General features: G+C 42.4%; 1 protein-coding gene across 1 annotated transcript in view; it reads right to left on the bottom strand.

Annotated features, from left to right (window-relative positions):
• The window catches only part of ptpn23a (protein tyrosine phosphatase, non-receptor type 23, a), a 48,253-nt gene extending 37,386 nt beyond the window's left edge, over nucleotides 1-10,867 (bottom strand). Inside the window, exons 1-4 of the mRNA XM_080540393.1 lie at nucleotides 10,732-10,867; nucleotides 5,518-5,592; nucleotides 3,996-4,123; nucleotides 1-64 (exon numbers count right to left, since the gene is read on the bottom strand). The exon at nucleotides 1-64 is cut by the window's left edge and continues 13 nt beyond it. Coding sequence (XP_080396519.1) covers nucleotides 1-64; nucleotides 3,996-4,123; nucleotides 5,518-5,592; nucleotides 10,732-10,815 — 351 coding nt within the window. The 5' untranslated portion in view covers nucleotides 10,816-10,867. The remainder of the gene's footprint in view (nucleotides 65-3,995; nucleotides 4,124-5,517; nucleotides 5,593-10,731) is intronic.
• Between the last annotated feature and the right edge of the window lie 2,780 nt (nucleotides 10,868-13,647).

The raw sequence follows: 13,647 nt of genomic DNA, 5'->3' as shown, positions 1-13,647 counted from the left end.
GATGCAGGCCTGCTCGTAGCTGATGTCATCGTGGGTGACCGTCTTTCCAGAGAAGATCTCCGTCCTGGGTGAGGGAGAGATGGAACACTTGTCAGTAGTGTGTGTGCGTGTGTTTTTTTTTTTTAATACTTTATTGCAGGGTTGTACATTACATTTCAAGTTCATTTCATACACTTTACAAGTTTTCTTCACTTGTCTAAGTTCATCCTGCATCATTATTATTTTTTTTTTAAAGAGAACCAAAAATAAAAAGATAAAGAATAAAGAATAGAGAGAAAATACAGAAAAAGAAGAGAGAAATTATAGGGATAGAGATAGAAAAGTAAGAGATAAAAGGAGGGGGGTGGGAGGGGTGGGATCAGTGAGGGGGGGGGGGTTCTTCTTACTCATTCATTCGGTCCATTTACTCCAGTTCATAGTGAATTGCTCTTCACGGTTTCCCACTTTATAAGTAATTCTTTCCATTTCTTTTATCTCTTCAACAGTTTTTTTCCAATTATTAACAGATGGTGGGTTTAAGTCCAACCATTTACGTGTAATTTGCTTTAAAGCTGCAATACGTAATATAGTGTACAAATATTTATCTCCCTCCCTGTGTATATCTAATGGAATAAGACCGAGTATAATATTGACTGGATGTATAGGATTTTGTAAGGTAAATGTATTTTTTATTTTTACTTGAACTGCCTCCCAAAACCTTTTCAATTTAGGGCATGTATAAAAAATGTGTGTGTGATTGGCTTCTTGTTCCGTACATTTCCTCCAGCATTCTGCATTGCCTGTTGGCCTATATTTTGACAACATTTTCAGTGTTAGGAAGATCTTCATATTTATTTTCCAAGCAAATTCTTTCCAGAATTTTGATTGTGTTGTCTTAAATATTCTTTTGCATGCTTCTTTCCAATCTTCTTCCGTAATTGTTATTGCTAATTCGTTTTCCCATTTTTCTTTAGTGTTATCTTCTTGTATCTTGATTTCTTGCATGATTTTGTAAAGTTTTGAGATTTTTGTCTTTTCGCTGTTTCTATTTTTGCTCAGATATTCCATCAGTATATGTGATCTTTGTTCCTGTCTCCTCTGTTGTGTTATAAGGTAGCTTCTAATTTGTAAGTACTTAAAGAAATGGCTATTACTTATATTAAATTTATTAACTAAGGTTTCAAATGAGTCTATCATGTCATTTGTAACCATCTGTGTGTACACCTGTAGTCCCTTCCTAGCCCATTCTTCTAATATGTTGTCTGTTTTATTAGGTAAAAAGTCTGGATCACTGGCTATCTCTCTCAAATAAATACATTTGTCATCACATTTATACATTTTACGAATAGTTTTCCAATTTATGAGGGTATTTTCTATGCATCTGTTATTTCCACTATATTTTTGAATATCCTTTAGACTCAGAAAAGGTAGTGTTCCTATTGATATTGATATTACTTGTTTTTCTATGTCTTTCCATTTGGTTTGAACCGAGTTATTCATCCATTTCATTATTGTATCTATTTGAGTTGCATGGAAATAGGACTTTAGATCAGGGAAATTAAACCCTCCTTTTTCTCTGGTTTGAGTTAGTATACTAAGTTTTTTCCGTTTACTTTTGTAGTTCCAAATGAAATTTGAGAGCATTGTATTCCATTTTTTGAAGCTACCATGTGGAATGGGAACTGGTAATGTTTGAAATAAAAACAGAAACTGTGGGAGGATCATCATTTTGACGCTTTCTACTCTACTCATTAAGGATTCAGGTGTTATCTTCCATCTATTAAGATCTTCTCGTATTTTATTTTCAAGGGCTTGATAGTTGTCAGTGTATAATGTTGTTATATCTCCGGTGAGGTAGATTCCTAAATATTTGATTTTCTTTGCATCCCATTTCAACTTATATTTTTCCTTAATTTCCGAATCTATCTGTTCTCCAATTGTTAATACTTCACACTTACTTTCATTTAGTTTATAACCAGAGTGTTTACTATATTCTGTAATTGCTTCCATTAGGCTTGGTAAGGATTGGGTTGGTGATGTTAAATAAACGACCACGTCATCTGCATATAATGCCAGTTTATGCTGTTCCTCTTTTATCGTTATGCCTTTGATGGTATTATTTTTCCTTACACTTTCTGCTAGTCCTTCCATGCATATAGCAAATATAACTGCTGAGAGTGGGTCTCCTTGTCTTGTACCTTTATAGATTGGAAATCTTCTGGATATTGTGCCATTTACTTTTACTCTTGACACTGGATTTTTATACATTCCTTGAAGCCATTTATTAAAATTCTCATGAAATCCAAAGCTTCTTACAATTTCAAACATGAATGGCCATAGCACTCTGTCAAATGCTTTTTCTGCATCCAGTGTCAAGAGTAGAAGGTTTGCACCATTATTTTGTGCATAGTCCATTATATTTAACGTCCTCCTTATATTATCTGACAGCAGCCTACCTGGTATAAAACCACATTGATCGCTGTCTATTATATCTGGCACGATGTCCTTTAACCTATTGGCAATAATAGCTGTTACTATTTTATGGTCCGTATTCAGTAGCGATATTGGCCTGTAAGACGAACATTCAGTAGCGTCCTTACCTTCTTTATGTATAACCGTTATTATAGATGAATTCCAAGTAGTTGCCCAATTTCCCGTTTGTAATACATACTTATATGCTTGTAAAAGTAGTGGTATCAATTGTTTTTTAAAAGTTTTATAAAATTCATTAGTATATCCATCATCACCTGGTGTTTTCCCCATTTTAAGGTTATTTATTTGTTGTTGTATTTCATTTACTGTGATGTCCTTAATGAGCTGTTCATTTTTTGATCTTGTTACCTGCTTTAAGTTTAACTTATGTAAGAAATCTTTCATTAGTCCCAGGTCAATATTTTCTGTGTTTTTATAGAGGTTCTCATAATATTTTACAAATTCTTCAGCTATTTTATCCTTACCCGTTATTGTTCCAGAGCCTTCTACAGTCTTCAATTTCGAAATGTGTGCTTTTTTAGTCTGTGTCTTAAGTCGATATGCTAGGAGTTTTAAAGACTTAGGTCCTCCATCGTAATATTTCTGTTTGGTGTATGTCATTAATTTCTCCACTTCCTCTGTACGAATTTTATCCAACTCCTTATACTTCTTTTTTAATTCATTTTTTACTATTATTTCATTTGTATTTTTTAATTTGTCTTCCAAGTGTTGTATTTGTTGTTCAAGCATTTTCTGTTTTTGTTGTGTTTGTCTTTTCTTAAATGCACAATATGCTATTATCTGTCCTCGTAGTACCGCTTTAAGGCCCTCCCATATAATAGTTGGATTAGTATCTCCATTGTCATTTATATCTACATATTCTTTTATGGCTTTATTGATTTTTTCAACAAAGATCTTATCTTGAAGAAGTGAATTGTTTAATCTCCATATTTTTTCTCCCTGCTTTATATCCAAATGTATAGTTATAGATAGCGTAGCATGATCTGATAAGTCCCTTGTGCCTATTGTGCATGTTTCCAGCCTCTCTACGTCTTTTTTAAACATGAAGAAATAATCCAGTCTATTGGAAGTTGAAAATCGTCCAGAATAATATGTATATGTTTTTTTAGTTGGATTTAGCATCCTCCATATGTCTACTAATCCAAATTCTGACATTGCACTTCTTAAAATGGATGATGTTTTATCAGCTCTGTGTGGTTTATTATTTGAGGAATCTAGCCTAGAATTTATTGTAAGATTCATATCTCCTCCCATTAGGGTGATTCCTTTACATTTTGTCATTAACATTTCAATTATTTCTGACATGAATTCTGGGCCTAATTCCGGTGGATAGTATACATTTAAGAATGAGACAGTAATTGACTCTATTTGACCAATTACTAAAACACGCGTGTGTGTGCTTGTGCACATGCGTGTGCGTTTGTGTGTGCTTGTGCATGTGCGTGTGTGTGTGTGTGCGCATGTGCGTGTGTGTGTGCTTGTGCACGTGTGTGTGTGTGTGTGTGTGTGTGTGTGTGTCCTACCATGAGATGGGTACAGCTGCCTCCTGCCCAGGCCCCAGGGGTACGCGGCTCTGGAGGTAGTGCAGCTGACCAAAGTATTTCCTTAAAGTGCTGCAGCCCTCGAAGTCCCGCGTCACGTTCACCGCACCCTGCCAGACAGACAAACACACTTATAACACATTTAGATCCAATCGTTAGTGCTTGTTAATGGAGAGGTCTGGGGGGGTGGGGGTCTGTCTGAGGGTAAGATAGATGCTAAGGAGACTCGCTAATCCGTCTATAATAGTGATTTTTCTGAACAATTCCTAAAAGTTGTTTGGAAGTTGGGGGGCCTAAAACACTTAGGTCGGAACAAAACATTCATCCCAGCTGCAACCACCGCCCTGAACATTTTAAAATAGGAACCGCATTGTTTTTCTTTTTAAACCACAACATTTTAGCTTCTTAAACCATAACACTGTTTTTTTTATTAATTATTATTTCCGGTTGTGTTCCCGGTCAACTTTGTAACATCGGTGGTGTTTCCGGTCAAAAATGACCGCCATAGAAAATTAATGGATAACACAAGTTGTAACAAGCTACAACATTCCAGGATGTATCAGACCTGTTCAAATACCTCATATATAAAGTTTGACACATTTCAAACTAAACAATTAGGTGTTTGTTATGTGAACCCTTCTCTTTCCCGTGCTTATTTGCCCATCCGAACCAGACCTTCCAGACTAAACATTGTTTAGTCTGGAAGGTGTGGTTCACCTGGGGTGAAAGAGAAGGGTTCCCATAACTCTGGAAGGTATGGTTCTGATGGACACATAAGCACGGGAAAGAGAAGGGTTCCCATAACAAACACTGAAATGTATCAAACGAAACAGGTGTTTGTTATGGGAACCCTTCTCTTTCCCGTGCTTATATGCCAATCCAGTTATTCAGGTTAACCAATAGTCTACATTGTTTATGTCTCATCAAATTTTGCACAGTATATGTTGAGATGTTGAAGAACTGATCCAATGTGTTGTTTGGCAGAGATATATAGAGTTTCAGGGTGTAACTGGCCTTCTTATTTGAAATTCTCAAAAACGGAAATGAAATATTCAATTTCTACAGTGTATTTAGTCACATTACAGTAATTTGGTCATTTTAACATCTCACAGGTCTCAGCTTTCACCAGGTACCAAATTTAGCAAATTTGACCATGTAGTTTTGGAGATATGAAGCAGTTAATCAGACCGGTCTAATTAGACCGGGAACACCAAGGATGGGGGGGCAAACATGAACACAACCGGAGGGTTAAATGACTGGACTTTTTATAAAGGCACTACATTTTATAAACACTGCTCTGTCTGTCTGTTTTTATTGTATGTATTAATGTATGTGACCTACGTGTGTTTTTAATGTGGAAATGTATTCTTGAGCTGCACTTCTGCCAGTCGAAGGAGAATTTCTGTCACTGTGTGACAGACAATAAAGCTATCTTGAATCTTAAGATGGGCCCGAGAGGTCAAAGTTCAAAGCCGTGCTTTATTCCTAAGTGTTTTTAACCTGCCTGTCTCAGAGCTTCCAGTTTCTTCAGCTGTTCGTTGTAGTTGTCTGGATTCTCTCCATAGTTCTTCAGGATGAACTGAGGGAGGAGATACAGAGAGGAGCAGGAGGAAGAGGAGGAGGAGGAGGAGGAGGTGGAGGAGGAGGGGGAGGAGGAGGAGGTGGAGGAGGAGGAGGAGGAGAGGGAGGTGGAGGAGGAGGGGGAGGAGGAGGAGGAGGAGGAAGAGAAGGTGGAGGAGAAGGTGGAGGAGGAGGAGGTGGAAGAGGAGGAGGAGGAGGAGGAGGAGGAGGGGGAAGAGGAGGAGGAGGAAGAGGAGGAGGTGGAGGAGGAGGTGGAGGAGGAGGAGGTGGAGGAGGTGGAGGAGGAGGAGGAGGAGGTGGAGGTGGAGGAGGAGGAAGTGGAGGAAGAGGAGGAGGAGGAGGAGGTGGAGGAGGAGGAGGAGGTGGAGGAGGAGGAGGAGGAGGTGGAGGAAGAGGAGGAGGAAAAGGAGGAAGAGGAGGAGATTAGTGCACAGAATTCATCTGCTAAGTGATCCAACAGACGGGAACATTAGGACAGTCTAACCTCCCTGAAGTCAAGTCTTTATCAGACCAGATTCATATTATCAGTTCCATAACTGGGACATTTGATAAACAGCAGTGTGAAAAAAAGAACTGGCCAAACAGAATAACATAACAGACCAGAGACAAAGAAATGTTTGACTAAATGTCGCAGTTTGTTTTAACTGTATATTCATTCATCTGCAGGCCTGGGATGGACTTGGCCTCCTAATGACTCTGGATCTATCCCAGCATGCCTTGCTAAGGATCCAACCCCCTGTGCCTGATGAAACTCTCTAATGAGTCTCTCTAGTCAGACTTAGCAGAGCCAAAGTCAGGAGGTAAACAACCTCATAAGAGAAAGAGAGAGAAGGTGAGAGAGAGAGACAGAGAGAGAGAGAAGGTGAGAGAGAGAGACAGAGAGAGAGAGCGAGAAGGTGAGAGAGGGTGACAGAGAGAGAGAGAGAGAAGGTGAGAGAGAGTGACAGAGAGAGAGAGAGAAGGTGAGAGAGAGTGACAGAGAGAGAGAGAGAGAGAGAGAGAGACGGTGAGAGAGAAAGAGACAGACAGACAAAGAGACAGACAGACAGACACAGACACACACGCATTTAAAAGCACTTTTCTCTCTCCAGCATATTATAATTATGCCAACCTGATAGTCACACGGCCGTAGCAGTGACAATGACACAGGGCCTGAACTGGCCTGACTCCTGTTACCAAACTCAAACCAAGCTAAGCCACACAATGAAACTCTCTGTCTATGCCTCTCCCATCAGATCTCTTCCCTTTCCCTGTTCTTTCTTTCTTTCTCCATTGTTTTAATCTCTATTTGTACCTTCCTAATGCATGGAATGGAATGAGGAATGGAATCACATGAGTTTGACACCATTCCATTCCATGCATTACAATGAGCCAGTCCTCCCATTTCTACTTCCAACAGCCTCCTGAATTTCTCCTCAGGGATCAATAAAGTACCTACCTACCTATCTATCTATCTCTGTCATAAAATGTAAAACTATGTACTAGTTTGCTATGTGGTCCTCTGTGGCTCAGTTGGTAGAGCAAGGCGCTAACAACACTTAGATTGTGGGTTCGATTCCCGTTGGGACCATATATATATACGGACGATGTATGCGCCGCTCACTGCAATGTAAGTTGCTTTGGATAAAAGCGTCAGCTAAATGGCATATATTATAATAATAATAATAATTATTATTATTATTATTATATGTAGGGCCTGTACTGTGCTATACTCTCCCTCACTCTCAGATCAGCAAAAAATGTAGCCCAAACAAGTTGTCTTGGTATCAAAGATAGGGCTTTCACACCGGCAGTTCCGAACGCCGGTTCGCGTTCGCGTTCGGAAACCTCCGAACGTTGGCGCTGTCTGGCGAACGAGCCCGCGTTCATACCAGTGTATCGTTCGCCAGACAGCGCCAACGTTCGGAGGTTTCCGAACGCGAACGCGAACCGGCGTTCGGAACTGCCAGTGTGTAAGCCCTAAGAGAGACCTTTGTTCTCTCTCTCTACGGGCCTATTGATCTGGGCAGGTAGAACTCGGCTATCTGCTAAGAGAGGAGCCAAGGATGAGCAAAGGTCATTTAGCAGGAGCCTGGGAAAACATTAGGCCTACATTAGATACCAGTGAGTGTGACACATTTATTACACAGGACATGGGTGTGTACAATCCTCAGAATATGACCCTCAGTGGCCCGGGGTGGTCCAGTGGTCTAGCACCGCAGTCTACAGTGCACACATATGCCCATGTCGGCATGGGTTCGAATCCGGCCCATGCCCTGCTGACATGACCTCTCTCCCTTACTTTCCTGTCTGTCTTCACTATCTCTGTCAAATAAAATTAAAGACTGCCCCACTCATAAAAAAAAAAAGAATTAAAAAAAAAGAATATGACCCTCGATGATTCAGCCATTCTTTCGCTAAGCAAATACTCATTCTTGAATGGCCTTTTCCCTTCTCTCCCCCACGCCTCCCTTCCTTCATACACACTAGCCTACTAACTGATATTAGTTATCAGTTATCAGCAGTTTGCATACCAGGAGAGCATGGGGGTGGAGGACGCCATCATTTACATGCTGCACAGGGCCTACACACACCTGGAGAGGCCACAGAGCATGGTGAGGACCATGTTCTTCGACTTCTCCAGTGCATTTAACACTATCAAGCCATCACTGCTGGCTGACAAACTAGCAGTGATGTGTGTGGAGGACTCCCTGACGGCTTGGATCCACAACTACCTCACAGACAGGCGTCAGTATGTGAGACTGCAGGGCTGTCAGTCTGAGGTGGTGGTGTGCAACACCGGTGCCCCCCAGGGAACTGTTCTGTCACCCTTTCTCTTCACCCTCTATACCTCCGACTTCCAGTTTAGCTCCGACCAGTGCCACCTGCAGAAGTTTTCGGATGACTCCTCTATCGTCGGTTACATCACAGACGACAGGGATGAGGAGTACAGGGCCCTGGTGGAGAGCTTCGTGCAGTGGTGCGACACCAACTACCTTTTGCTTAACACCAGCAAAACAAAGGAGTTGGTGGTGGATTTTAGGAGGAAGAGAAGGACCCCAGCCCCCATCACCATCAAGGGGGTGGAAGTCGAGAGGGTGGACTCCTACAGGTACCTGGGAGTACAAATTAATAACAAACTGGACTGGACTGACAACACCGAGGCTCTTCTCAGGAAAGGGCAGAGCAGACTGTTCTTCCTGAGAAGGCTGAGGTCTTTCGGTGTCTGCAACAAGCTGCTGCAAATGTTTTACCAGTCGGTGGTTGCCAGCGTTGTTCTTCGCCGTGGCCTGCTGGGGTGGAAACATCTGTGCCAGGGATGCTGCGAAGCTAAACAAACTGGTGAAGAAGGCCAGCTCTGTGGTGGGGACCGGGCTGGACAGCCTAGAGGTGGTGGCAGAACAGAGGATGGGGAAAAAACTGGCGGCCATGCTGGCCAATCCCTCCCACCCGATGTACTGCGAGCTGGCAGGGATGAGGAGCAAGTTCAGCCACAGATTTGTTCTCCCCCGTCAAAGTACAAAAAGATTTGGACAGTCCTTTATTCCAGCTGCACTCCGACTCTACAACCAGGCCCTGCAGGGTGGGGGAGACCTGGAGATGGAACTTTTGGAACTTTTTACTTATTGAGCCTGCACTGTTTTATGTTTTTTATTGAATGTTTTTCTGTTTTCTGTACTGAATGTTTTCTGCCCTAACTGAGCTGTTTGACAACAAAATTTCCCCATTGGGGACAATAAAGGTTTTCAATCAATCAATCAATCAATCAATTACTGATCAGCTTTTCACTACATTGCTTGCATGTCCCATCAGGTCAGTAAACTCAGAGGGAAGCAATGGAGCTGAGGATTGAATCATCTCTTTAATCTCTTCCTTATAACAGTCTCTGGGAGGATACTAGTGACTTATATAGTCTACTCTACACATCACTTATTTTGGGGTGGTAGCTAGGTAGAGCAGCGGAGACAGAGAGAGACAGAGATAGAGAGAGAGAGAGACAGACGGAGACAGAGAGAGACACAGAGAGAGACAGACAGAGAGAGAGAGAGAGAGACAGACAGACAGAGACACAGACACAGAGAGAGAGAGACAGACAGAGACAGACACACAGAGAGAGAGAGAGACAGACAGACAGAGACAGAGACAGAGAGAGAGAGAGAGACAGACACAGAGAGAGAGAGACAGAGAGAGACAGACAGACAGACACACACACAGACAGACTGCCTTGCTACCTCTGAGCAAACGACTCCAGCAGCATGTGACAGTGACATCATGGTTTCATCTGGCTAGCTAGCCACCTCTGGCTTCTTTGGCCTTATTGTTGGTTTCACTTCAGAGCAGAAAACAAACTTCTCAAATGATGTCGCTGATGATGTTGTGGGGACTTAAGTTGTCATGGCAACCTGCCACTCCATCTCCACACCCATGTTGACAGCCTCATCATTATTCACTTGGTAAGTTAGCCTGCTTAGCTAGCTGGAAAACAAAAGCCCGATTTGTCGACTAATGTTTGACAGAATAGCAACCAGGCTAACTACCTGTAGATGACATGTGAAGCTAGGTACACCCATGGGCTTGTTGGGTGATCCAGTCATCCTTGTCTGGTTGACTTCCCTGCTCCCAGGACCTCCCCTCCCCTCCCCAGGACCAGTCCCATGGGCCAGAACCCAAACCTGCTCCCATTCAGGGGGTGGCTCAAGTCAAGTGACCCTCTTATGTGTGTCAGAAAGATCCACAACCGGGGGGCCCGAATGAAAGCTAAGAAGGTCCCCTTCAAAATGAGACCAAACATGATTATAATAAAACATTGCACAATGTCCCTGACCACCCATGAGCCTAGAGAAGGAAGCAGCTATCCACCAGCGTCTAACATGTCCTTCTCCGTTTAGGGCAGTTCAGAGATATTGAGCGTCAACGTTTTTACATTCCATTATGTTTTGTGAGATGGAACCGTTGTATTTTATTAATTACTAACTCAAAAATGTCAACATTTAAAAAAATAACACCACACAGGCATTAATAAACACCTAATGGTTCAGATTTATGTTGACAAAAATGGAGATAGAACCTTATAATTCTAACGTCACGAAATGACTCTGAGTGGGGCAGCAAACAGGGACATTCTGGGTTGTGGCCCAGGGACCTGCACCCTGCTCACCTGGCGCACAGACGCGCTGAACGGGAACTCCCCCGCCTCCTTCAGGTCCAGCCAGATCATGGGCATACGGGGCACAGCCTCCATCGCGTCAAATGTCCCCTCAGTGGCTTATTAAAGCGGTGCGGTGGATGTTATTGTTTGTTTTCTCTCCCGAAAAAATCTCTCCCCAAATAACTGTGTCATGTCCCCATTTTACACTTCAACAGGAAGCTGTGGATGCGAGCTCTGAGGACGTGACGTCAGGAGGAATGTTCCAGTGCGCAAGCGCAAGCGCCGCTGGGAAATGTAGTTCCCACGCGTGACAGTTAAATCTACGACTACAGCACACATCGTGAGTTTAGAATAGGGCCGGTTTCACAGACAAGGCTTAAGCCTAGTCCTAGACTAAAAAACATCTTACATTGAAAGTGTGATTTAGTCCAGGACTAGGCTTAAGCCTTGTCTCTGAAACCGGCCCATAAGGTTCTATCTCCATTTTTGGTCAAAATTGAGTTTTTTACATAATCTGATCCATTAGGTGTGTATTAATGCCTGTGTGGTGTTATTTTTTAAATGTTGACATTTTTGAGTTAGTAATTCATAAAATACAAAGGTTCCATCTCATAAAACATAATGGAATGTAAAAACGTTGACGCTCAATATCTCTGAACTGCCCTAAACGGAGATAGAACCTTATCATTCTAAGCTCAAGACATGTTTGTGTCTGGTTGGTTGGTTGGTTGGTTGGTTGGTTGGGGTGTAATGTTTGTGTATGGTTGATTGGGGTCTAATAATTGTCTGATTGGTTGGTTGGGTTCTAGCAAGTTGACACGGTTTGTTTATGTCGTTGAACCGTGGTTGAACCCTCTCCTGCCCAGGGACCCTCTACCTTCTAGACAGCCCCAATGGAGACCCTGAGAGACCTCCTTAACCCTTTTAAACTGTTATTACACATTATTACACATACAGTAATGTTACACAACTGCCATATATTGAAATCTGAAGTCATCCTGGTAAAAGACTCAAAAGCACTTACTCCTGAGACATTTTCTGACACTTTTACAGCCAAAGAAACAAAATAAATCCAGGAGGAATTATCATAATTCATAATAGGGTTAAGGAGAGTCACGACCAAGTGTTTCAGCGTCCAGTTTCTGTGTGTACCTAATGGCCTTGACCATACTGTTTTAACATTCATATAGGATGCTTATTTAAGTTATGTAAGTTCTTTGTCTGTGAACACAATATCAACTCTCACTAACTCACTATGTGAGCTGTATATAAACTCTCACTAACTCACTATGTGAGCTGTATATAAACTCTCACTAACTCACTATGTGAGCTGTATACTTGGACCCTATACACCTTCCAGACCGGTCGTATTCATTAAACCACCAAAGAGAGATCTGAGTCTGTCGTTTGTCATCTGTATCATCAAGACCATCACTTTCTATAAAATCCGTACAGTTGGTTGGGGTCTAATGTTTGAGTATGGTTGGTTGGTCTAATGTTTGGTAGGTTGGTTGGTTGGGGTCTAATGTTTGTGTATGGTTGGTTGGTTGGGGTCCAATGTTTGTGTCTGGTTGGTTGGTTGGTTGACTGGTTGGTTGATTGGGGTCTAATGTTTGGTTGGTTGGGGTCTAATGTTTGTCTGGTTGTTTGATTGGGGACTAATGTTTGTGTCTGGTTGGTTGGTTGGTTGGTTGGGGTCTAATGTGTGTCTGGTTGGTTGGTTGGGGTCTAATGTTTGTCTAGTTGGTTGGTTGGTTGGGGACTAATGTTTGTGTCTGGTTGGTTGGTTGGGGTCTAATGTTTGTGTCTGGTTGGTTGGTTGGTTGGGGTCTAATGTGTGTCTGGTTGGTTGGTTGGGGTCTAATGTTTGTCTAGTTGGTTGGTTGGTTGGGGACTAATGTTTGTGTCTGGTTGGTTGGTTGGGGTCTAATGTGTGTCTGGTTGGTTGGTTGGTTGATTGGGGACTAATGTTTGTGTCTGGTTGGTTGGTTGGTTGGGGTCTAATGTGTGTCTGGTTGGTTGGTTGGGGTCTAATGTTTTACCCATCTACTTTGTGCATGCCTGGTTCTGGTAAAGGGAGCGTTGGAGTCGTGGTCAAATCAGGTATAACGTCTACCATCCGTCTTTAAATCTCTGTACTATCATTATCTCTGTTCCTCTGTCTGGGGATGTGGGGGCTCCCCGTGTGGACTATGATGACTATGATGATGATAACTGTATAATATGATTGCACTAAGTTGATGTAGACATGAGGGAAGATGGAAGGGAGGGGAGGGGGGCGGAGCTTGCGTACACAGGCAGATCTATCGTAATACCCAAATCTCTAGCGTCGCTCGTTGCTATGGTTACCATACGCAGGGCAGAATCAGCACGTCATAACAAGTACATTTTTCTTTGTCTTTAACACTGTAAATATATCTTAAATAAAAGTTAGACTACCAGAAATGTTTTCGTGTGTAATGATTTTGTTTAACCCACAATGCATTTGTAACACACACAAGGAAGCAGCAGACCACCAGTGTCAAGGTATCAAAGCCTCTTTATTTGGAAATTAGTACAAAGTTTTGCTCCTGTGTTAAAAATAGGAAAATAGAACAGAACATTAGGAACCTCCAGTGCAGCCTCCAACCTCCACTACAGCCTGTAGCCTAGCAACTGATGAGGGAAGGAGGTTCACTACAGCCTGTAGCCTAGCAACCGACGCAGGGGCGAAGGGTCAGGGAGAGTGAGGAGGAGGGAGGCAGGACAAGCCAACCGTTTCATAAAAACAACATTAAACCCTCATTTTTCTGTTCTCTGTAAGGACCAAAGGTCAAGGGTCATCATGTCCCAACCCTGTAAATACCCTCCTCATCTCCTCTCCTTGGTTACCACCCTGACAGCAGGGTGGTCGCTGGGACATATAAAGCCATATGGAGGAAAACA

This window comes from Nansenia antarctica, assembly GCF_963989245.1.
Source record: "Nansenia antarctica genome assembly, chromosome: 10".
NCBI classification, from domain to species: Eukaryota; Metazoa; Chordata; class Actinopteri; order Argentiniformes; family Microstomatidae; genus Nansenia; species Nansenia antarctica.
Note: the sequence above shows the minus strand (reverse complement) of the source record. Positions and strands in the feature narration are given on the sequence as shown.